The sequence below is a fragment of the Pseudophryne corroboree genome, chromosome 6, assembly GCF_028390025.1.
Source record: "Pseudophryne corroboree isolate aPseCor3 chromosome 6, aPseCor3.hap2, whole genome shotgun sequence".
Classification (NCBI taxonomy): Eukaryota; Metazoa; Chordata; class Amphibia; order Anura; family Myobatrachidae; genus Pseudophryne; species Pseudophryne corroboree.
This window is the reverse complement of record NC_086449.1, coordinates 366,146,681-366,169,346: the sequence shown is the minus strand read 5'-3', so window position 1 is coordinate 366,169,346 and position 22,666 is coordinate 366,146,681. Positions and strand designations below refer to the sequence as shown.

At 44.5% G+C, this 22,666-nt stretch overlaps 1 protein-coding gene across 1 annotated transcript in view; it reads right to left on the bottom strand.

Moving 5' to 3' along the window:
• SND1 (staphylococcal nuclease and tudor domain containing 1) overlaps positions 1-22,666 on the bottom strand; it is a 1,401,087-nt gene that overhangs the window by 28,608 nt on the left and 1,349,813 nt on the right. Inside the window, exon 19 of the mRNA XM_063926687.1 lies at positions 5,197-5,320. Within this exon, the coding sequence (XP_063782757.1) occupies positions 5,197-5,320 (124 nt within the window). The remainder of the gene's footprint in view (positions 1-5,196; positions 5,321-22,666) is intronic.

The window sequence follows — 22,666 nt, the reverse complement described above, 5'->3', positions numbered from 1 at the left end:
TACAAACGTGTTCTCCCCCGACCACGTAGCCGCTCGGCAGAGTTGTAATGCCGAGACCCCTCGGGCAGCCGCCCAAGAAGAAACCACCTTCCTTGTGGAGTGGGCTTTTACCGATTTTGGCTGTGGCAGGCCTGCCACCGAATGTGCAAGCTGAATCGTACTACAAATCCAGCGAGCAATAGTCTGCTTAGACGCAGGAGCGCCCAACTTGTTGGGAGCATATAGTATAAACAGTGAGTCAGATTTCCTGACTCCAGCTGTCCTTGAAATGTATATTTTTAAAGCTCTGACAACGTCCAACAACTTGGAGTCCTCCAAGTCGCTTGTAGCCGCAGGCACTACAATAGGCTGGTTCAGATGAAATGCTGACACCACCTTAGGGAGAAAATGCGGACGAGTCCGCAGTTCTGCCCTGTCCGAATGGAAAATCAGATATGGGCTTTTGTAAGATAAAGCTGCCAGTTCTGACACTCTCCTGGCCGAAGCCAGGGCTAGTAGCATGGTCACTTTCCATGTGAGATATTTCAAATCCACAGTTTTTAGTGGTTCAAACCAATGAGATTTGAGAAAGTCCAAAACAACATTGAGATCCCACGGTGCCACTGGAGGCACCACAGGGGGCTGTATATGCAGCACTCCCTTAACAAAAGTCTGGACTTCAGGAACTGAAGCCAATTCTTTCTGGAAGAAAATCGACAGGGCCGAAATTTGAACCTTAATAGATCCCAATTTGAGACCCATAGACAATCCTGATAGCAGGAAATGTAGGAATCGACCCAGTTGAAATTCCTCCGTCGGAGCACTCCGATCCTCGCACCACGCAACATATTTTCGCCAAATGCGGTGATAATGTTGCGCGGTTACTTCCTTCCTTGCTTTAATCAAAGTAGGAATGACTTCTTCCGGCATGCCTTTTTCCTTTAGGATCCGGCGTTCAACCGCCATGCCGTCAAACGCAGCCGCGGTAAGTCTTGAAACAGACAGGGACCCTGCTGAAGCAAGTCCCTTCTCAGAGGTAGAGGCCACGGATCTTCCGTGATCATCTCTTGAAGTTCCGGGTACCAAGTCCTTCTTGGCCAATCCGGAACCACTAGTATCGTTCTTACGCCTCTTTGCCGTATAATTCTCAATACTTTTGGTATGAGAGGCAGAGGAGGAAACACATACACCGACTGGTACACCCAAGGCGTTACCAGCGCGTCCACAGCTATTGCCTGCGGATCTCTTGACCTGGCGCAATACCTGTCCAGTTTTTTGTTGAGGCGAGACGCCATCATGTCCACCATTGGTCTTTCCCAACGGGTTACCAGCATGTGGAAAACTTCTGGATGAAGACCCCACTCTCCCGGGTGAAGGTCGTGTCTGCTGAGGAAGTCTGCTTCCCAGTTGTCCACTCCCGGGATGAACACTGCTGACAGTGCTATCACATGATTCTCTGCCCAGCGAAGAATCCTTGCAGCTTCTGCCATTGCACTCCTGCTTCTTGTGCCGCCCTGTCTGTTCACATGGGCGACTGCCGTGATGTTGTCCGACTGGATCAACACCGGTTTTCCTTGAAGCAGAGGTTCTGCCTGGCTTACAGCATTGTAGATTGCTCTTAGTTCCAGAATGTTTATGTGAAGAGACGTTTCCAGGCTCGACCACACGCCCTGGAAGTTTCTTCCTTGTGTGACTGCTCCCCAGCCTCTCAGGCTGGCGTCCGTGGTCACCAGGATCCAATCCTGTATGCCGAATCTGCGGCCCTCCAATAGATGAGCACTCTGCAACCACCACAGAAGAGATACCCTTGTCCTTGGAGACAGGGTTATCCGCTGGTGCATCTGAAGATGCGACCCTGACCATTTGTCCAACAGATCCCTCTGGAAAATTCTTGCGTGGAATCTGCCGAATGGAATTGCTTCGTAAGAAGCCACCATTTTTCCCAGGACTCTTGTGCATTGATGTACAGACACCTTTCCTGGTTTTAGGAGGTTCCTGACAAGTTCGGATAACTCCTTGGCTTTTTCCTCCGGGAGAAAAACCTTTTTCTGAACCGTGTCCAGAATCATCCCTAGGAACAGCAGACGTGTTGTCAGAATTAACTGGGATTTTGGAATATTCAGAATCCACCCGTGCTGTTTTAGCACTTCTTGAGACAGTGCTAATCCCATCTCTAGCTGTTCTCTGGACCTTGCCCTTATTAGGAGATCGTCCAAGTATGGGATAATTAATACGCCTTTTCTTCGAAGAAGAATCATCATCTCGGCCATTACCTTGGTAAAGACCCGAGGTGCCGTGGACAATCCAAACGGCAGCGTCTGAAACTGATAGTGACAGTTCTGTACGACGAACCTGAGGTACCCCTGGTGTGAGGGGTAAATTGGAACGTGGAGATACGCATCCTTGATGTCCAAGGATACCATAAAGTCCCCTTCTTCCAGGTTCGCTATCACTGCTCTGAGTGACTCCATCTTGAACTTGAACTTCTTTATGTACAGGTTCAAGGATTTCAGATTTAGAATAGGTCTTACCGAGCCATCCGGCTTCGGTACCACAATAGAGTGGAATAATACCCCTTTCCTTGTTGTAAAAGAGGTACCTTGACTATCACCTGCTGAGAGTACAGCTTGTGAATGGCTTCCAAGACCGTCACCCTGTCGGAGGGGGACGTTGGTAAAGCAGACTTCAGGAAACGGCGAGGTGGATCCGTCTCTAGTTCCAACCTGTACCCCTGAGATATTATCTGCAGGATCCAGGGATCTACCTGCGAGTGAGCCCACTGCGCGCTGAAATTTTTGAGACGACCCCCCACCGCCCCCGAGTCCGCTTGAGAAGCCCCAGCGTCATGCTGAGGCTTTTGTAGAAGCGGGGGAGGGCTTCTGTTCCTGGGAAGGAGCTGCCTGTTGCAGTCTCTTCCCCCTTCCTCTGCCTCGTGGCAGATATGAATATCCCTTTGCTCTCTTGTTTTTAAAGGAACGAAAGGGCTGCGGTTGAAAAGTCGGTGTCTTTTTCTGTTGGGGAGTGACTTGAGGTAAAAAGGTGGATTTCCCGGCTGTAGCCGTGGCCACCAAATCCGATAGACCGACACCAAATAACTCCTCCCCTTTATACGGCAAAACTTCCATATGCCGTTTTGAGTCCGCATCACCTGACCACTGTCGCGTCCATAAACTTCTTCTGGCCGAAATGGACATAGCACTTACCCGTGATGCCAGTGTGCAAATATCCCTCTGTGCATCACGCATATAAAGAAATGCATCCTTTATTTGCTCTAAAGACAGTAAAACATTGTCCCTATCCAGGGTATCAATATTTTCAATCAGGGACTCTGACCAAGCTACCCCAGCACTGCACATCCAGGCTGTCGCTATAGCTGGTCGTAGTATAACACCTGTATGTGTGTATATACTTTTTTGGATATTTTCCATCCTCCTATCTGCTGGATCTTTAAGTGCGGCCGTCTCAGGAGAGGGTAACGCCACTTGTTTTGATAAGCGTGTGAGCGCCTTGTCCACCCTAGGAGGTGTTTCCCAGCGCGCCCTAACCTCTGGCGGGAAAGGGTATAAAGCCAATAACTTCTTTGAAATTAGCATTTTTTTTATCGGGGGCAACCCACGCTTCATCACACACCTCATTTAATTCATCTGATTCAGGAAAAACTATAGGTAGTTTTTTCACACCCCACATAATACCCTGTTTTGTGGTACCTGTAGTATCAGCAATATGTAACGCCTCCTTCATTGCCAAAATCATATAACGTGTGGCCCTACTGGAAAATACGGTTGATTCATCACCGTCGCCACTGGAATCAGTGCCTGTGTCTGTGTCGACCGACTGAGGCAAAGGGCGTTTTACAGCCCCTGACGGTGTTTGAGGCGCCTGGACAGGTGCTAATTGATTGTCCGGCCGTCTCATGTCGTCAAACGACTGCTTTAGCGTGTTGACACTATCCCGTAATTCCATAAATAAAGGCATCCATTCTGGTGTCGACCCCCTAGGGGGTGACATCCCCATATTTGGCAATTGCTCCGCCTCCACACCAATATCGTCCTCATACATGTCGACACACACGTACCGACCCACAGCAGACACACAGGGAATGCTCTTAAAGAAGACAGGACCCCACTAGCCCTTTGGGGAGACAGAGGGAGAGTTTGCCAGCACACACCAAAAAGCGCTATATATGACAGGGATAGCCTTATAATAAGTGCTCCCTGTATAGCTGCTTTAATAATATAATTTTGCCACAATTTTGCCCCCCCTCTCTTGTTTTACCCTGTTTCTGTAGTGCAGTGCAGGGGAGAGCCTGGGAGCCTTCCTGACCAGCGGAGCTGTGTGAGGAAAATGGCGCTGTGTGCTGAGGAGATAGGCCCCGCCCCTTTTTCGGCGGGCTCGTCTCCCGCTCTTTAGTGGATTCTGGCAGGGGTTAAATATCTCCATATAGCCCCCGGAGGCTATATGTGAGGTATTTTTAGCCAAAATAGGTTTTCATTTGCCTCCCAGGGCGCCCCCCTCCCAGCGCCCTGCACCCTCAGTGACTGCCGTGTGAAGTGTGCTGAGAGGAAAATGGCGCACAGCTGCAGTGCTGTGCGCTACCTTAAGAAGACTGAGGAGTCTTCTGCCGCCGATTCTGGACCTCTTCTCGTTTCAGCATCTGCAAGGGGGCCGGCGGCGAGGCTCCGGTGACCATCCAGGCTGTACCTGTGATCGTCCCTCTGGAGCTAATGTCCAGTAGCCAAGAAGCCAATCCATCCTGCACGCAGGTGAGTTCACTTCTTCTCCCCTAAGTCCCTCGTTGCAGTGATCCTGTTGCCAGCAGGACTCACTGTAAAATAAAAAACCTAAGCTAAACTTTTCTAAGCAGCTCTTTAGGAGAGCCACCTAGATTGCACCCTTCTCGGCCGGGCACAAAAATCTAACTGAGGCTTGGAGGAGGGTCATAGGGGGAGGAGCCAGTACACACCACCTGATCGTAAAGCTTTACTTTTTGTGCCCTGTCTCCTGCGGAGCCGCTATTCCCCATGGTCCTTTCAGGAACCCCAGCATCCACTAGGACGATAGAGAAAAGAAATTAACATTCCATCCTTAGGGTTATGTTTAGAGTATGTATGGTATGATCCCTTATATTATACATAGTAATGTCGTAGTTACAGGAGATGGGCCTAGACTAAGACACTAACAAGCATTCTACATAGTATATCTTGTTGCATAACTCACCATTCTCCATCCACATAATTGGCAATGCAGTAATCCCCACGTCGTGGTGAGAAGGATCCTTCTAAAGGGGGACTACTGGCAATTTCACTCCTCATACTTTCCATGAGTTTCTCAAGCTGTGTACCTGCAGACAAAATGCAGAAGTATAACTACACAGAGTTTATAGAATCAACAAAACATATGTGAAAAAAACGGTATAGACAGTTATTGTTTAGCAGCTTTTTTTTTTTTTAAAGAATAAAAGATATTTCATAATACATAGAGCCATAATTGCAGGGCACTATAAGAGAATGGGCAGAAAAAGTGAAAACGATCTACAGTCATCACCAATATTCTAGCTACTATGCAATGTGATGCTTCAAGCCTTCAATGAGGACATTAAATCCTGAAGGCAGTGAATGGCTCAAAACAGATTAACAAAACCTTAAGCCAACGGCTTCATCATATCAAACATCTACAGGGCAGGAAGAAGAGCTCCTTGAAGCAGCAGCAATAGAGAAAAGTCAGTTTGTGCATGAGAGAAAGTAAAGACATCAAAGTATGTATAATTTTTTTTTCTTGAAGCGAGAGACTATAGTATGCAAGTTCAATGCTGTGATAAAGAGAGTACAGTAAGAAATGTGTAAGCAGAGTAACCCAATCTAGACTGATACTGGGCATTTCTTTTAAGATTGAAATTAAAGGGCAGTTAACCAAACTAAACACATTAAGCAAAATTTTGGATTTGATGCAGGAGTCTTATTTCTAGTAAAACATGCGATTTCTACATCAAGACAAATTTCTCAATTACCGCACATGTTACATATCATTCTTCTGTTCCATAACACATGCTCTCCTAGCCTCACGTCAATATCAATTAAATTAACATGCCTGAGCTTCGGTCTGCATTATTGTAGGTGGCAGCAGAAAACACCTTACAGTACAATATATCCAAGTGGTCTGATATTCAATTTAGGGGGTATTTATCAAAGATTGGCAAGAGATAAATTTGTGAGAGAAAGTACCAACCAATCAACTCCTAGCTGTCATTTTTCAAACACACTGTGGGGCAGATGTATTAAGCCTGAGACAGCATAAGGAAGTGATAAACCAGTGATAAGTGCAAGGTGATAAACGCACCAGCCAATCAGCTCCTAACTGTTAATTTACATATTGGAGCTGATTGGCTGGTGCGTTTTCACCTTGCACTTATCACTGGTTTATCACTTCCTTATGCCTTCTCCAGGTTAAATACATCTGCCCTACAGCCTGTAAAATATAGATTAGAAGCTCATTGGTTAGTATTTTATCTCCCATAATTGTATCTCTCTTCAAGCTTTGATAACTACTCCGCTTAATTAATGCACATTTATTTAGAATTACATTAAATGGTTTAGGTAAATTTACCACCGAACCTACCAAATACATTTTTAATTAATGGTAGAAAGAGATGTACTTTACACAAGCATTGTGCGCAGGCTGAATCATTAATGGTAGAAAGAGATGTACTTTACACAAGCATTGTGCGCAGGCTGAATCTGCAGGACAGGGGTAACATCATACTCCCCAAAAGAGGTTTAGGGCCGTCAGCGTCACAGGGGTCAATCCAATTAGCTGTGATGATGTCGCGGGAGCGAATCATCGCGGCAGCACTTTACGGCGGCCCGAACTCGCTTAAAAGTGCTTGCTGTCCCAAGGACACTTTGCATCCTTTCAAGTTAATTGGATTGACCCCTTAGACTTTGAGCCCTTACTGGCAGGGTTCTCTTCACTTGTCTCCTCATAGAACTATCCCTACCACCAGTGTACCTCCATACCAGTCTCGAATCCCCCACCAGCAACTGTGATCCTGTCTGTCCACTGGTTGGCTACAGGTTGACAGAGTGCTGACCTACTTCCTATTCTTATCCTTCGTGACTTATTACTTGCTTTCTTCATATTCTATCCTGTCTTTGGTTGTTTCTGCGCACACAAATTAATAAATGAGGAGGATAATAATTGCAGCAGAAGCATAAACATGGGTTTTGCAATGGCTACTCTTTACACTGATGTATCAAATGTCTCATGATACAGCTTCCAGGATACTGACAAGTCCACATTTCATATGCAACTGAATGTCACGCTTGTGATGACAATGGCAAACGTTTTTCTCATCTGAGACCGTATATATATATATACACACAGGTTGAGTATCCCTTATCCAAAATGCTTGGGACCAGAGGTATTTTGGAATAATTGCATACTATAATGAGATATCATGGTGATGGGACCTAACTCTAAGCACATAATGCATTTATGTTTCATATACACCCTATACACACAGCCTGAAGGTAATTTTAGACAATATTTTTTATAACTTTGTGCATTAAACAAAGTGTGTGTACATTCACACAATTCATTTATGTTTCATATACACCTTATACACACAGCCTGAAGGTCATTTAATACAATATTTTTAATAACTTTGTGTATTAAACAACGTTTGTGTACATTGAGCCATCAAAAATCAAAGGTTTCACTATCTCACTCAAAAAAGTCCGTATTTCGGAATATTCCGTATTTCGGAATATTTGGATATCGGATACTCAACCTGTATATATAAAATTTAGGTGCTATAGTGTGGTGCTTAGAAGCATCAGAATGACATAAGACAGTTGTTCTTGTTCTGAAACGTTTTTTGTAAATGATTGGCATGGAGTAATTTAGTTTAAAAAGGTAGTGGCCGATAGTGGCTGCAAACTATAGAACATTATTGTAATTTCCATGCTTCACTTGACAGTGTCATTTCACACTGCAATTTAATAACACTGACTGTTGCAGTTAGGTTCTAGTATTGTGTTATGTAGCTTGGCCTTGTGTTTCCCCGATACCAGGAATTCATTGCCTTCCACCTCTCTGACATTTCTCAACCATTGGCTAATTAAGGCTGGATATTAACTGCCCTGTCTGACATAAGCTGCTGTGTTCATCATACAGTCTGTGGGTGAGCAGCTTACTGTGAAGGATGGTAGCAGTATAGTGCAATACGAGGGGGTTAGCATCACCAACATAATTCAGGTTCTTGACACAGTAAATTAATATCTAGTAATGTTAACTGTTTTGGGCTTAAAATTCAGATTCCAACAGACTGCATAAGAAAACCGTACTTAGGATGATTTTAAATCAAGTGAGTGGGAGCCCCCCAAAAAATGTATTACAAGACTGACCAGTGTATGGGATCTGTGTTTGTTGTGTAAGAGTGAGAAAGAATACAATACATACTAGTGCGTGTGCCTACTCTTTGCTAAATACTCATCACATTTTTTTTAATCGCTTTTCCAACTTGTGTGAGTAGCAGACAGACTAAGTATACATTCAGACACTTGGTGGGGCGATCAGAACAATGTGCACAGACCTATTACTGGGATCTAAGCATGTTATGTATTTCTGCAGACACTGATAACATTGTGCTTCTCTCAGCTTTTGAACAGACCGCAAGAAAGGACCATCAGAGAGAGCTTGCAGCAGGGACACTTGTGTATTAATATGAGGATTTAATTAAGTGATAACAAGCAGAGGGGATGAGGCGTAAGTTGTGCAGGTGCAGAGCAGCACTGGCTACAGAACAATGGTGGAACTTGCTGTGAATGCTACGATAGGATGCAACAGGGCATACACATGTGGATTCATCCAGGACAGACTTGACAATGTAAAACCCTGGTTGCATTTCAGCCCTGTGCCATAGTAGTGCCTCTGCTTACTACCTACAAAGTGATAAAAATAGATTTTCAATTCATACCATGGACCCATTCAGTGCAAGCCTTCAGTCACTTAGCATTGCTTATTAACTGAAGATTTAATAAAGCTGCTGGAAATGCAGAATAACATTACTGCGGCAACAGTAAAGAACTCATCCGCTCATTAGGGGACCATACTAATAGGTCTGAAAGGTTTCATTATGCAGTCTTCTATTGAACACATTTCCACAACATTTGAGGACATTTATAGTAAATGTGTAAATAAACAAAAAGGAACTAATCGGAGAAAAATATAAATAGATGCATTCATGAAATTTAACATATCTTTATTAATCAAGAAAGAGCAAACTGATGACAAACAGCAATTATGTGATGGCAAAAATATAACTGTACACTGCAGAGTCAAATGTGAAAAGGTCAAGAATAGGAACAGCAAAACAGCTAGAATTATAGTAACATTTCCAACATGAAAACTAAAGAAAAAAAAGAATATCAGAAACACTTGTGTCTCAATTCTAATAATATAAACAGTTTATACAATGGCGGAAAGGACAAAAGTAATGGGGGGATTTTTGTAAAAGGTGGGTGGGCAAGAGTGTAGCGCCTAGGAGAATGATCTGATGTAAAGAAAACTGCAGGTTCAATATCTTAGCAAATCTCTCAAACCAGTTGTTAGAGAGACTGGTGATCAATTCCATCCTGGTTATGAACCAGATACAGTTTATAAGTGCTAGACGGGACACTAATGATTTACTCAGGGTTCTGTGGCTTGAACTACAGTATGTAATCATAGTTTTACTGATTTAAATGGATATTTTGGCAAGCCTATTTATTGGGCTATCATAGGGGAATTGTACCCCACCCCCATTACAGGCAATTGGGATTTTAAAGAGAAAAAAATGAAACTGCAATTGATTTTTTTACTTTATACATAAAAATGTGAAACATACAGTTTTTGTGAAAATAAGCATTAGTACATCTGCCTGAAAAGCTCTTCCCAACGGTATCCGGACTCCAGGTCGACACCAAAAAGGTCGACAAATCTTAGGTTGACACCAATTGGTCGACATGAACAAAAGGTCGACATGAGTTTTTCACATTTTTTAAAAGTTTTTCATACTTTACAATCCACGTGGACTATAATTGGGAACGGTAACCTGTGCCGAGAGCAGCGGTAGCAGAGCGAGGCACCTTGGCCGAAGCATGGCGAGCGAAGCGAGCCATGCGAGGGGACGTGGTGCACTAATTGGACCTTGTACATGTTGACCTTTTGTCCATGTCGACCAATTGGTGTCGACCTTTTTGGTGTTGACCTGGAGTCCTATACCCCTTCCCAACACCCATACCCAGTGGATGTTGGGGTGATAGATACAGTAGCTTAGAGATTTCAGCATTTTTCCAAAGGACTATTGGTCCCATCAAGCCTTGCTCCCTTCCCTAATCCAGACCTCCTAAGCATAGAAGACCTAAGCATAAAATGAAACCGTCTGCATATGAACAGTAAAAAAAGACAAATGGGAATAACTTGACATCAGGCTCATTCTGTTTATGTTCTTGTGATTTGAGGACAGCAACTCAGAATAACTCAAAGCCATGGGTAACATGGGAAGCAGTGTTTCATTTGTCAATACCGAAAGGCAAATGTTTGACTTTCAAAACATTTAATAATCTATTGTTGTGGCTAAGTATAGCAGAAATCTAAGCAAGGACTGTCTATGTGGTTATTTCCTCAGTCTCTATAATGCTTGGTCAGCTAGAAGGAGTCTCTTCACCTTTGTTCCTTCTCACCTCACTGGTCTCACCCTTCATTGGGCACGATGAGGGTTGCCATGGGAACATGGATTCTGAAAAGAACGCTCAGCAAGCTTCCATCCTCCTGACCCAGCAGAAAGTGGAACCATGCACTCAACACATTCACAATGAAGTTTTACCAGGACATTGCTAAAAGCCTCAAACAGTTTATAACGGAAAACCGATCACAGCAGTGTTACATAACACACCAGCTACGCCCATTTTAAAAAGAACATCTAATTGTTCAATGTAACAAACACTTTTTTTTTTTTCATTTTAGATTTCTAAGAGACTATGTGAAATCACATAAACCATGCAACAACTAAGATTAGTATGGAGGTGGTGCCGCCGAAAGCCAAGAAAGAAAAGGCTACACATACAAATTGAGATCTCGCACATTATACACTATTTAATTTGCTTTAAGCACACTGCATTAACGTAGACTAGACGGAATGTCCGATTTGTATTTATACACTGCCACTTTTGTCCCCTGTGTTTTGTTGTCAAATCCCATTTTCCCAGGGAACTATACTGTAAAACTTTCTGCATGAGAAAGACAAATTAAATACAATTATATATCATCAATATTCTCTCAAAGGGATATTTTCATCAAAAAGAAAATCTATTTGAATGTATTTAGATAATTACCTTTCTTTTCTTCAGGTAGAATAATTACATTTTTAGTTTTAATAAAAGATAGTCATAAAAATAAATTGTACTGCATGTGTCTCTGCTTTAAATAATTGATCAAGGGGGTATTTTCTCCTCAGTCCCTTAATGCAATAATTTTTGGTTACTATGCACAAGCAGCTGGTGTTAACATTTTGCAGCAGCTAAGAAATATCCTTCACTAAAACACTATTTCAATAACTTTATATATACAGTAATGTTACAACACAGGAAGGGGAGTGCCAACAAACTTTTCCCTGGGCAAAGTCACAATAAAGTTGTTTATATTACCAACCCTAAATGTTTATGGTGATTGATAAGAGGACTCATTGCTTCACAAGACACAGCTTGTAAAGTTCTAGTTGCTGATATTTATCAGGATGATCATGGATAAGAGCCTGATTTTTTGTGTCTTGTGGAGCCTTGTGGGGCAGTCTGTCAACAACAAAAAAAAATAAGAATTTACTTACCGATAATTCTATTTCTCGTAGTCCGTAGTGGATGCTGGGACTCCGTCAGGACCATGGGGAATAGCGGCTCCGCAGGAGACAGGGCACAAAAGTAAAAGCTTTAGGATCAGGTGGTGTGCACTGGCTCCTCCCCCTATGACCCTCCTCCAAGCCTCAGTTAGGATACTGTGCCCGGACGAGCGTACACAATAAGGAAGGATTTTGAATCCCGGGTAAGACTCATACCAGCCACACCAATCACACTGTACAACCTGTGATCTGAACCCAGTTAACAGCATGATAACAGCGGAGCCTCTGAAAAGATGGCTCACAACAATAATAACCCGATTTTTGTAACAATAACTATGTACAAGTATTGCAGACAATCCGCACTTGGGATGGGCGCCCAGCATCCACTACGGACTACGAGAAATAGAATTATCGGTAAGTAAATTCTTATTTTCTCTGACGTCCTAGTGGATGCTGGGACTCCGTCAGGACCATGGGGATTATACCAAAGCTCCCAAACGGGCGGGAGAGTGCGGATGACTCTGCAGCACCGAATGAGAGAACTCCAGGTCCTCCTCAGCCAGGGTATCAAATTTGTAGAATTTTGCAAACGTGTTTGCTCCTGACCAAGTAGCAGCTCGGCAAAGTTGTAAAGCCGAGACCCCTCGGGCAGCCGCCCAAGATGAGCCCACCTTCCTTGTGAAATGGGCATTTACATATTTTGGCTGTGGCAGGCCTGCCACAGAATGTGCAAGCTGAATTGTACTACACATCCAACTAGCAATCGTCTGCTTAGAAGCAAGAGCACCCAGTTTGTTGGGTGCATACAGGATAACAGCAAGTCAGTTTTCCTGACTCCAGCCGTCCTGGAAACCTATATTTTCAGGGCCCTGACAACATCTAGCAACTTGGAGTCCTCCAAGTCCCTAATAGCCGCAGGTACCACAATAAACTGGTTCAGGTGAAACGCTGACACCACCTTAGGGAGAAACTGGGGACGAGTCCGCAGCTCTGCCCTGTCCGAATGGACAATCAGATATGGGCTTTTGTGAGACAAAGCCACCAATTCTGACACTCGCCTGGCCGAGGCCAGGGCCAACCGCATGGTCACTTTTCATGTGAGATATTTCAAATCCACAGATTTGAGCGGTTTAAAATGTGATTTGAGGAATCCCAGAACTACGTTGAGATCCCACAGTGCCACTGGAGGCACAAAAGGGGGTTGTATATGCAGTACTCCCTTGACAAACTTCTGGACTTCAGGAAGTGAAGCCAATTCTTTCTGGAAGAAAATCGACAGGGCCGAAATTTGAACCTTAATGGACCCCAATTTGAGGCCCATAGACACTCCTGTTTGCAGGAAATGCAGGAATCGACCGAGTTGAATTTTCTTCGTGGGGCCTTCCTGGCCTCACACCACGCAACATATTTTCGCCACATGTGGTGATAATGTTGTGCGGTCACCTCCTTCCTGGCTTTGACCAGGGTAGGAATGACCTCTTCCGGAATGCCTTTTTCCCTTAGGATCCGGCGTTCCACCGCCATGCCGTCAAACGCAGCCGCGGTAAGTCTTGGAACAGACATGGTACTTGCTGAAGCAAGTCCCTTCTTAGCGGCAGAGGCCATGAGTCCTCTGTGAGCATTTCTTGAAGTTCCGGGTACCAAGTCCTTCTTGGCCAATCCGGAGCCACGAGTATAGTTCTTACTCCTCTACGTCTTATAATTCTCAGTACCTTGGGTATGAGAAGCAGAGGAGGGAACACATACACCGACTGGTACACCCACTGTGTTACCAGAACGTCCACAGCTATTGCCTGAGGGTCTCTTGACCTGGCGCAATACCTGTCCAGTTTTTTGTTCAGGCGGGACGCCATCATGTCCACCTTTGGTCTTTCCCAACGGTTCACAATCATGTGGAAGACTTCCCGATGAAGTCCCCACTCTCCCGGGTGGAGGTCGTGCCTGCTGAGGAAGTCTGCTTCCCTGTTGTCCACTCCCGGAATGAACACTGCTGACAGTGCTATCCCATGATTTTCCGCCCAGCGAAGAATCTTTGCAGTTTCTTCCATTTCCCTCCTGCTTCTTGTGCCGCCCTGTCTGTTTACGTGGGCGACTGCCGTGATGTTGTCCCACTGGATCAATACCGGCTGACCTTGAAGCAGAGGTCTTGCTAAGCTTAGAGCATTGTTTTATGTGGAGAGAAGTCTCCAGACTTAATCACACTCCCTGGAAATTTTTTCCCTGTGTGACTGCTCCCCAGCCTCTCCGGCTGGCATCCGTGGTCACCAGGACCCAGTCCTGAATGCCGAATCTGCGGCCCTTTAGTAGATGAGCACTCTGCAGCCACCGCAGAAGAAACACCCTTGTCCTTGGAGACAGGGTTATCCGCTGATGCATCTGAAGATGCGATCCGGACCATTTTTCCAGCAGATCCCACTGAAAAGTTCTTGCGTGAAATCTGCCGAATGGAATCGCTTCGTAAGAAGCCACCATTTTTCCCAGGACCCTTGTGCAATGATGCACTGACACTTTTCCTGGTTTTAGGAGGTTCCTGACTAGCTCGGATAACTCCCTGGCTTTCTTCTCCGGGAGAAACACCCTTTTCTGGACTGTGTCCAGAATCATCCCTAGGAACAGCAAATTGTCGTCGGAAACAGCTGCGGTTTTGGAATATTTAGAATCCACCCATGCTGTCGTAGAACTACTTGAGATAGTGCTACTCCGACCTCCAACTGTTCTCTGGACCTTGCCCTTATCAGGATATCGTCCATTTTCTTTGAAGAAGAATCATCATTTCGGCCATTACCTTGGTAAAGACCCGGGGTGCCGTGGACAATCCAACCGGCATCGTCTGAAACTGATAGTGACAGTTCTGTACCACGAACCTGAGGTACCCTTGGTGAGAAGGGCAAATTGGGACATGGAGGAAGCATCCCTGATGTCCCGGGACACCATATAGTCCCCTTCTTCCTGGTTCGCTATCACTGCTCTGAGTGACTCCATCTTGATTTGAACCTTTGTATGTAAGTGTTCAAATATTTCAGATTTAGAATAGGTCTCACCGAGCCGTCTGGCTTCAGTACCACAATATAGTGTGGAATAATACCCCTTTCCTTGTTGTAGGAGGAGTACTTTGATTATCACCTGCTGGGAATACAGCTTGTGAATTGTTTCCAATACTGCCTCCCTGTCGGAGGGAGACGTTGGTAAAGCAGACTTCAGGAACCTGCGAGGGGGAGACGTCTCGAATTCCAATCTGTACCCCTGGGATACTACTTGTAGAATCCAGGGGTCCTGTACGGCCCCAGCGTCATGCTGAGGACTTGGCAGAAGCGGTGGAGGGCTTCTGTTCCTGGGAATGGGCTGCCTGCTGCAGTCTTCTTCCCTTTCCTCTATCCCTGTGCAGATATGACTGGCCTTTTGCCCGCTTGCCCTTATGGGGACGAAAGGACTGAGGCTGAAAAGACGGTGTCTTTTTCTGCTGAGATGTGACTTAGGGTAAAAAAGGTGGATTTTCCAGCTGTTGCCGTGGCCACCAGGTCCGATGGACCGACCCCAAATAACTCCTCCCCTTTATACGGCAATACTTCCATGTGCCGTTTGGAATCTGCATCACCTGACCACTGTCGTGTCCATAAACATCTTCTGGCAGATATGGACATCGCACTTACTCTTGATGCCAGAGTGCAAATATCTCTCTGTGCTCTATAGTCAATAAAATACTGTCCCTGTCAAGGGTATCAATATTTTCAGTCAGGGAATCCGACCAAGCCACCCCAGCGCTGCACATCCAGGCTGAGGCGATAGCTGGTCGCAGTATAACACCAGTATGTGTGTATATACTTTTTAGGATATTTTCCAGCCTCCTATCAGCTGGCTCCTTGAGGGCGGCCGTATCTGGAGACAGTAACGCCACTTGTTTTGATAAGCGTGTGAGCGCCTTATCCACCCTAAGGGGTGTTTCCCAATGCGCCCTAACTTCTGGCGGGAAAGGGTATACCGCCAATAATTTTCTATCGGGGGAAACCCACGCATCATCACACACTTCATTTAATTTATCTGATTCAGGAAAAACTACATGTAGTTTTTTCACACCCACATAATACCCTTTTTTGTGGTACTTGTAGTATCAGAAATATGTAATACCTCCTTCATTGCCCTTAACATGTAACGTGTGGCCCTAAAGGAAAATACGTTTGTTTCTTCACCGTCGACACTGGAGTCAGTGTCCGTGTCTGTGTCTATGTCGACCGACTGAGGTAAATGGGCGTTTTAAAGCCCCTGACGGTGTTTGAGACGCCTGGACAGGTACTAATTTGTTTGCCGGCCGTCTCATGTCGTCAACCGTTGACATTATCACGTAATTCCTTAAATAAGCCATCCATTCCGGTGTCGACTCCCTAGAGAGTGACATCACCATTACAGGCAATTGCTCCGCCTCCTCACCAACATCGTCCTCATACATGTCGACACACACGTACCGACACACAGCACACACACAGGGAATGCTCTGATAGAGGACAGGACCCCACTAGCCCTTTGGGGAGACAGAGGGAGAGTTTGTCAGCACACACCAAAACGCTATAATTATACAGGGACAACCTTTATATGAGTGTTTTCCCTTATAGCATCTTAATATATAATCATATCGCCAAATAAGTGCCCCCCCTCTCTGTTTTAACCCTGTTTCTGTAGTGCAGTGCAGGGGAGAGCCTGGGAGCCTTCCCACCAGCAGTTCTGTGAGGGAAAATGGCGCTGTGTGCTGAGGAGATAGGCCCCGCCCCCTATTCCGGCGGGCTCTTTTCCCGGTTTTTCTGAGACCTGGCAGGGGTGAAATACATCCATATAGCCTCAGGGACTATATGTGATGTATTCTTTTTAGCCAGAAAAGGTATTAACATTGCTGCCCAGGGCGCCCCCCCCAGCGCCCTGCACCCTCAGTGACCGTTGGTGTGAAGTGTGCTGAGAGCAATGGCGCACAGCTGCAGTGCTGTGCGCTACCTCATGAAGACTGAAAAGCCTTCAGCCGCCGGTTTCTGGACCTCTTCTTACTTCGGCATCTGCAAGGGGGTCGGCGGCGCGGCTCCGGTGACCCATCCAGGCTGTACCTGTGATCGTCCCTCTGGAGCTAGTGTCCAGTAGCCTAAGAAGCAAATCCATCCTGCACGCAGGTGAGTTCACTTCTTCTCCCCTAAGTCCCTCGGTGCAGTGAGCCTGTTGCCAGCAGGACTCACTGAAAATAAGAAAACTATCAAAACTTTTACTCTAAGCAGCTCTTTATGAGAGCCACCTAGATTGCACCCTTCTCGGCCGGGCACAAAAACCTAACTGAGGCTTGGAGGAGGGTCATAGGGGGAGGAGCCAGTGCACACCACCTGATCCTAAAGCTTTTACTTTTGTGCCCTGTCTCCTGCGGAGCCGCTATTCCCCATGGTCCTGACGGAGTCCCAGCATCCACTAGGACGTCAGAGAAAAGTAAATGGCTGATAGAGCGACAGTAAAAAAATAGATGTCGACATGCATAAGGTTGACCGGTAAAAGGTAGACTGTTCAAAAGGTAGACTTTTTTTGTTTTTTAAATTAATTTCTTTGTCAACTTTTTAATTTATTTACCATCCATGTGGACTACAACTGGGAATAGTATCCTGGTGCCGAACACAGCTGTAACGCAGTGAGGCAGCTTACCAGAAAGAGTGGCGAGCAAAGCAAGCATGCAAGGGTACATTTTCCATTAGTCTCATTTATGGTGAGAAACGCAAGATGACAAAAAAAAACAAAACTTAATTCAATAATTTTTTTGTAGACCTCTTCTACTGCCTACATTTTCCATGTTGAACTTTTGACCATTTGGGATTGCTCTATTGGCTGTCTGTTTACTGCAGATCTATTGAACCACAACTTCAAAACTGTTAACACAGGTTTATGATGCCTAATAAATTGCTACCCAGTCATACAGGCTCTCCAAGACCAATCTGTCCTCAATGCTTCTGGCTCCACTCATCTTCCTCCCCAAATATTCTGCCTCCCCTCTCTCAACCAGACACTACACTGTCAGCCCTTTCCCTTCAGAATCCAATTAAAAACTCCTCACGCCTATCTATAAAGCTCTATATAAAGATCTCACCCAATCCTCTTTGCTACATCTCCCTCACTCAGTTACTGCCGCCTATCCTCCCTAGTGATCACCTCCTCCAAGATTCCACCAATGGTTTCTCATTGGAACCTTCTTCCTCCACATCTCATACCCTTCTCCGTTGTCCAAGTCTTCAAACGGCTCTAAAAACACACTCCTTTATTAGAGACTAACAGTTGTAATCCTAACCCACTGATCTACCCTCATAGCACACTGTCTACCCTCTGTGTCACATCTGTCTGTCTGTCCCTACTCTTTATATTGTAAGCACTCACAAGGAGGGTCATTCCTCACATCATCCTGCCGCAAACCTTTGTAACAGCCAGCTATCTCTCGGGGTATTATAACTTTATATGCAATAATATTCATGTAGCTTTTATCATATGTTCTGCAATGTTTAGTATTGTAAGTCTTTTGTTTTGTATGCAGTTCCTGCTTACGTACTTTGTAAGGCACTATGAAACCCTTGTAGCACCATATAAATAAAGAATAATAATAGGCTTCACAAACACAGAATATCAGGAACAGGGACCATTACATTTGTTAATGTATCTCAGGCTGCAGTGCACTCTGCCCTCTAAATCAGCAGCAGCATCAATATAAAAGACAGCCAGATGCTGTCCAATGAACCATATGGCTGTCCTGAAGGGTAGGAACTCTTTCATTACTTTATGATTTCAAAGGGCACTATAAAAAGATACAAATGGCATAATGCCGTATTTGATATTAAAACACAGCTAATACAAAACAGAAATCACTTCAGAAGTCATGAGGTTAAACCTAAACACACTTATCTAATACCCTGCACTCTATCTAATGCCAGGGTTCCTCTCCCTCCATTTCACTGAACAATATAAGTGAATCTTCACATTTTGTTGACAGCACATATGAAAAACAATGTACATTTTGCATTTAATACCATACCCTCCAAAATACCAATAGAAACCACTGACTGTCTAAGTGTAGTTGCAGTGTATGCATGTAGTTACTAGGTCTTTACTAGACCTATTGCTTGTTCTCTGAGTCTTAGACGTCGTCTGGTGTGTACGGTGGGTTCCCTATCATAAGTAGAGCACATTAATGTGGTATCACCATCGTGTACTTTACAATTATACATATGTCACATTATACTGCATTTCCATGACTATGGTGTACTCACTACAATGCATAATATGGTAGATTATACTGCATGAACTATTTATGTATTTACTAAACAGAATTTATAAAAAGCCCACAACATGCACTCTAGTATCCATGTTGTCTGCAGGCTATGTTTTCTGTAAAGGTTAACTAAAACTCTGTGGTGGCTGGCCACACCATGAACTTGAGCCGGTAACACTGCATGGGCCCCTGATAGGGCCTACTGTACATGCTCCTGTACAACATTGTTCTCAACCATACCATGTTCTTTCTTGCAAAGAAAACAAAAAAGTGTCCTAAAACAATTAAATAATATGTAACCCATTATGTTTTTCCATGTGAAGGTATTGTCCGTTCCACCATCTGACTGTTGCCAGTGTGTAAGTCATTAAAAAGTCACACGACTTGTGCTGCAGTGATTTCTGCAGGCAGCATCAGAGTCTTTGATGGCACCCGCCGCAAAACAGAAGTAGCCACGCTCATCATGGCTACACCTTGGCACATTCACGCACCACGTCTAAGGCATGCATACGACCCGTTCACTTTGAATGGGGCGGCAAAAGACGCAGCTTGGCGGATGTAGCCACGATGAATGTGGCTACATCTGTAATTGTGACATGAATCATGCTATTTTTCAGTGACACACTGTTGTCCGTGTGTAATCTGGCAAAACCATCCAGACCGTTACCCCTCCACTGCAGTTGGTGCCTGGAGTAGCTGCTTCAGGTGCTCTTTCCCACACTACGTCCCTGGCTACCTTTTCTTCTATTTTGCCTCTCTGCTTCCAAATAGTGTATTTAGGATTTAGGGGTTTTTTTCAACAAAGGAATTGGTATAAAGTTGCAAATTAAGCATAAGGATACATAGGATTATTGTTTTGGCCCAGCTAAGTAGCAAAGTCGTGGCACAAAATGGAGCTATTTGGTGCGATTTGAGGATGTGTGTATGCGGACCAGCGGCGGCTCCTACCTTTAAGGAGGAGGGGGGCTGCCATGGGCAGTGGTGTCGAGAGAGGGGGGAAAAGGGCATAAATTACCTGGGCCCAGGTCTGATGGAGGGGCCCAGTGAGGGCCAGTAGGAGCCCAGGCACCCTCCCCCTTACCTGGCAGCAGCAGCTCTGCTCCTTAGCCCAGCACACACTGCTGTGAGTTGGGCTGCAGTGTGGCCATGGAGGTGCTTAAGATACTTTTTTTCCCAGTATTTTTTCCTAAGGGTACATGACCACACCTCCTGTGATTAGGCCACGCCCCTTGAAAAGTACCTTGGGCCCAGCCCGGCTCTCGACTGCTCTGGCCACGGGCCAGGTTCCGGGGAAAGGAAATAGCTGCTTCTGCCACTGGCTGGGTCCTGGGTAGAGCTGCTGTTGCTGCTGGCCGGGTCCTGGGGAGAGGAGAAAGCAGCTGCTGGCTTCTAAGGACTGTATCTGCAGTCCATAAAAGCCGGATTTTGCGCATGTGTAGTTAAGCCACCGCTTGACTGTGCATGCGCCGATCGCTACCAGGCGATCGCAGTCCAGTCTGGCAGTCCCGGAGGGAGGAGACACCTCCTAATGGGACTGCCTGTACTGCCAGTCACTGTGTAGCCAGTGCAGTCACAGACTGCAACTGGCTCACTCCCTGTAGTGGCAGATTTTACTGGGGGGGCCCATAGTTACAATCCACCACTGATGTGGACACATCTGTAATAGAGGATGTTGTTGAGACCTTAAAATAAAATGAAACTTGTAAAAACAAAAAAAGTTTCAGAAAATTTGGTTTTCAGTTTAGTGGATGCTAATTACAACTCTTGATTCAAACAATACGTTTTGTTTACAAGCTCTTTAAAAAAATAAATGTATTAATGTGAGCAAAACTTAGGCTGGGACATCGCAAACAATATATCGTAAGTGCATACACACTGTACGATGTATCGGCTGTGACCGCATCCATCCACATCCCGAAGCATGCAGGGCTGTCACATATGTTTTGCTCTCAAGTGCAGAACAAAAGATATGTGACGTCGTATACGACCTGCGGGGGGCACGCATCGTATACAACATCATCCGTACTCACTCTCCGATGTGACCGATATATCGTATGAGCTGGCAGCTCGTATATCGGGTGCACATCGGACAGTGTGTACCCAGCTTTACTCTACAGAACATGGTCCAATTTTTGCGCAACACTTGCACATACTGTACACACCCAATTAAAATGACATTGTTAACCTTATAGCCATACTGCATATTCTCCTTGAAGTTGGTAATTGGAAATCTATGTTCAAGTAATCATCCACATTCTATCCTGAACATTACTACTAAAAAATAGCACTGAAACAAATGTTGTAACAATGCCAATATCATCTTGAAAGCTGCAGACCAGGGATGATGTATTGTTTTATTAAACAGGGACCCATACCGCACTGAATGTTTGAGATTCTCAATTAATACTTTAAATTATAAAAATTCAAGTGATCCAACTGCAAAATATACGAAGGTCTTTACATTAACAAGCTTTGCTTCATAAAGCACATAAAAGATAAGCGACTTAATTCTACCCAAAAAATTATACAATTCCAAATCCTCCAGTTAGATCTAGAATTTGTGAATCATTTACATTTCATTTATCCAAATAGTTACTATTTAAAAAATTACCATACAGTTTTATTCTTAGGGTGCATACACACGGTGAGATTCGGACTTATCCGATTCTCACCGTGCGACAGGGGGCCGGGTCGGCACTTAGCCAGTATCGCAAGCACATAATAACTGTGCTTGCGATGCTGGCTATGTGCGATTTCAATCCTGACTATCTCTTCTATAGAGATAGTCAGGATTGACTTGCCTGCACAGCCTATTTTTTCTTCCGATGCCGACCGCGCGGGGCCGCGCATCGGCATCGGATCGGGATCGCAAGGTGACTGTCACCTTGCGATCTGCACTATATTTTCTTCCGATTCTGACTATATAGTCAGAATCGGAAGAAAATATCTTACCGTGTGTACACACCTTTACAGTGCTCTTTAAAAGATTCTACTGTAATTTTAAGAAGTAAAAAAAATATATGTGGGAACCTAATTACATTACACTATTATTACTACTGTTTACATAGTTTATCCCTACATATTTATGTAGTAATTAACTAAATACTATTAGCATGATAAATATTTACTGGCATATTTTTTTTTTTTTTACACATAAAAACAGACATAGCCATGGGACAAAGGTCAAATTGTATAAAATGTAATCAACACTTATTTCCAATATGATAATACCTTTTATTGTCAATGATTAGGCTAGTCATGGCAGCCACAGTGGTAAGGTTTAGAAAATGTATTCTACGGTCATCGGGAACGGACTCACAATAATATAATGATACATACTGTAGCTACAGTATGTACGAGATAAATAGATTTTAAAAATGTAAGAAAAGGTACAAACATCATTGCACCATCCCAAATAAATAATCTAAAGCATTTAACATACATTTTTCACATACGGACAGGCAAAAGTATTTATTCATTTGATCATAATAAACAAGCTAATCTCAGCAGAAGACTAATAGCACGCAATTTAAAATGATTAA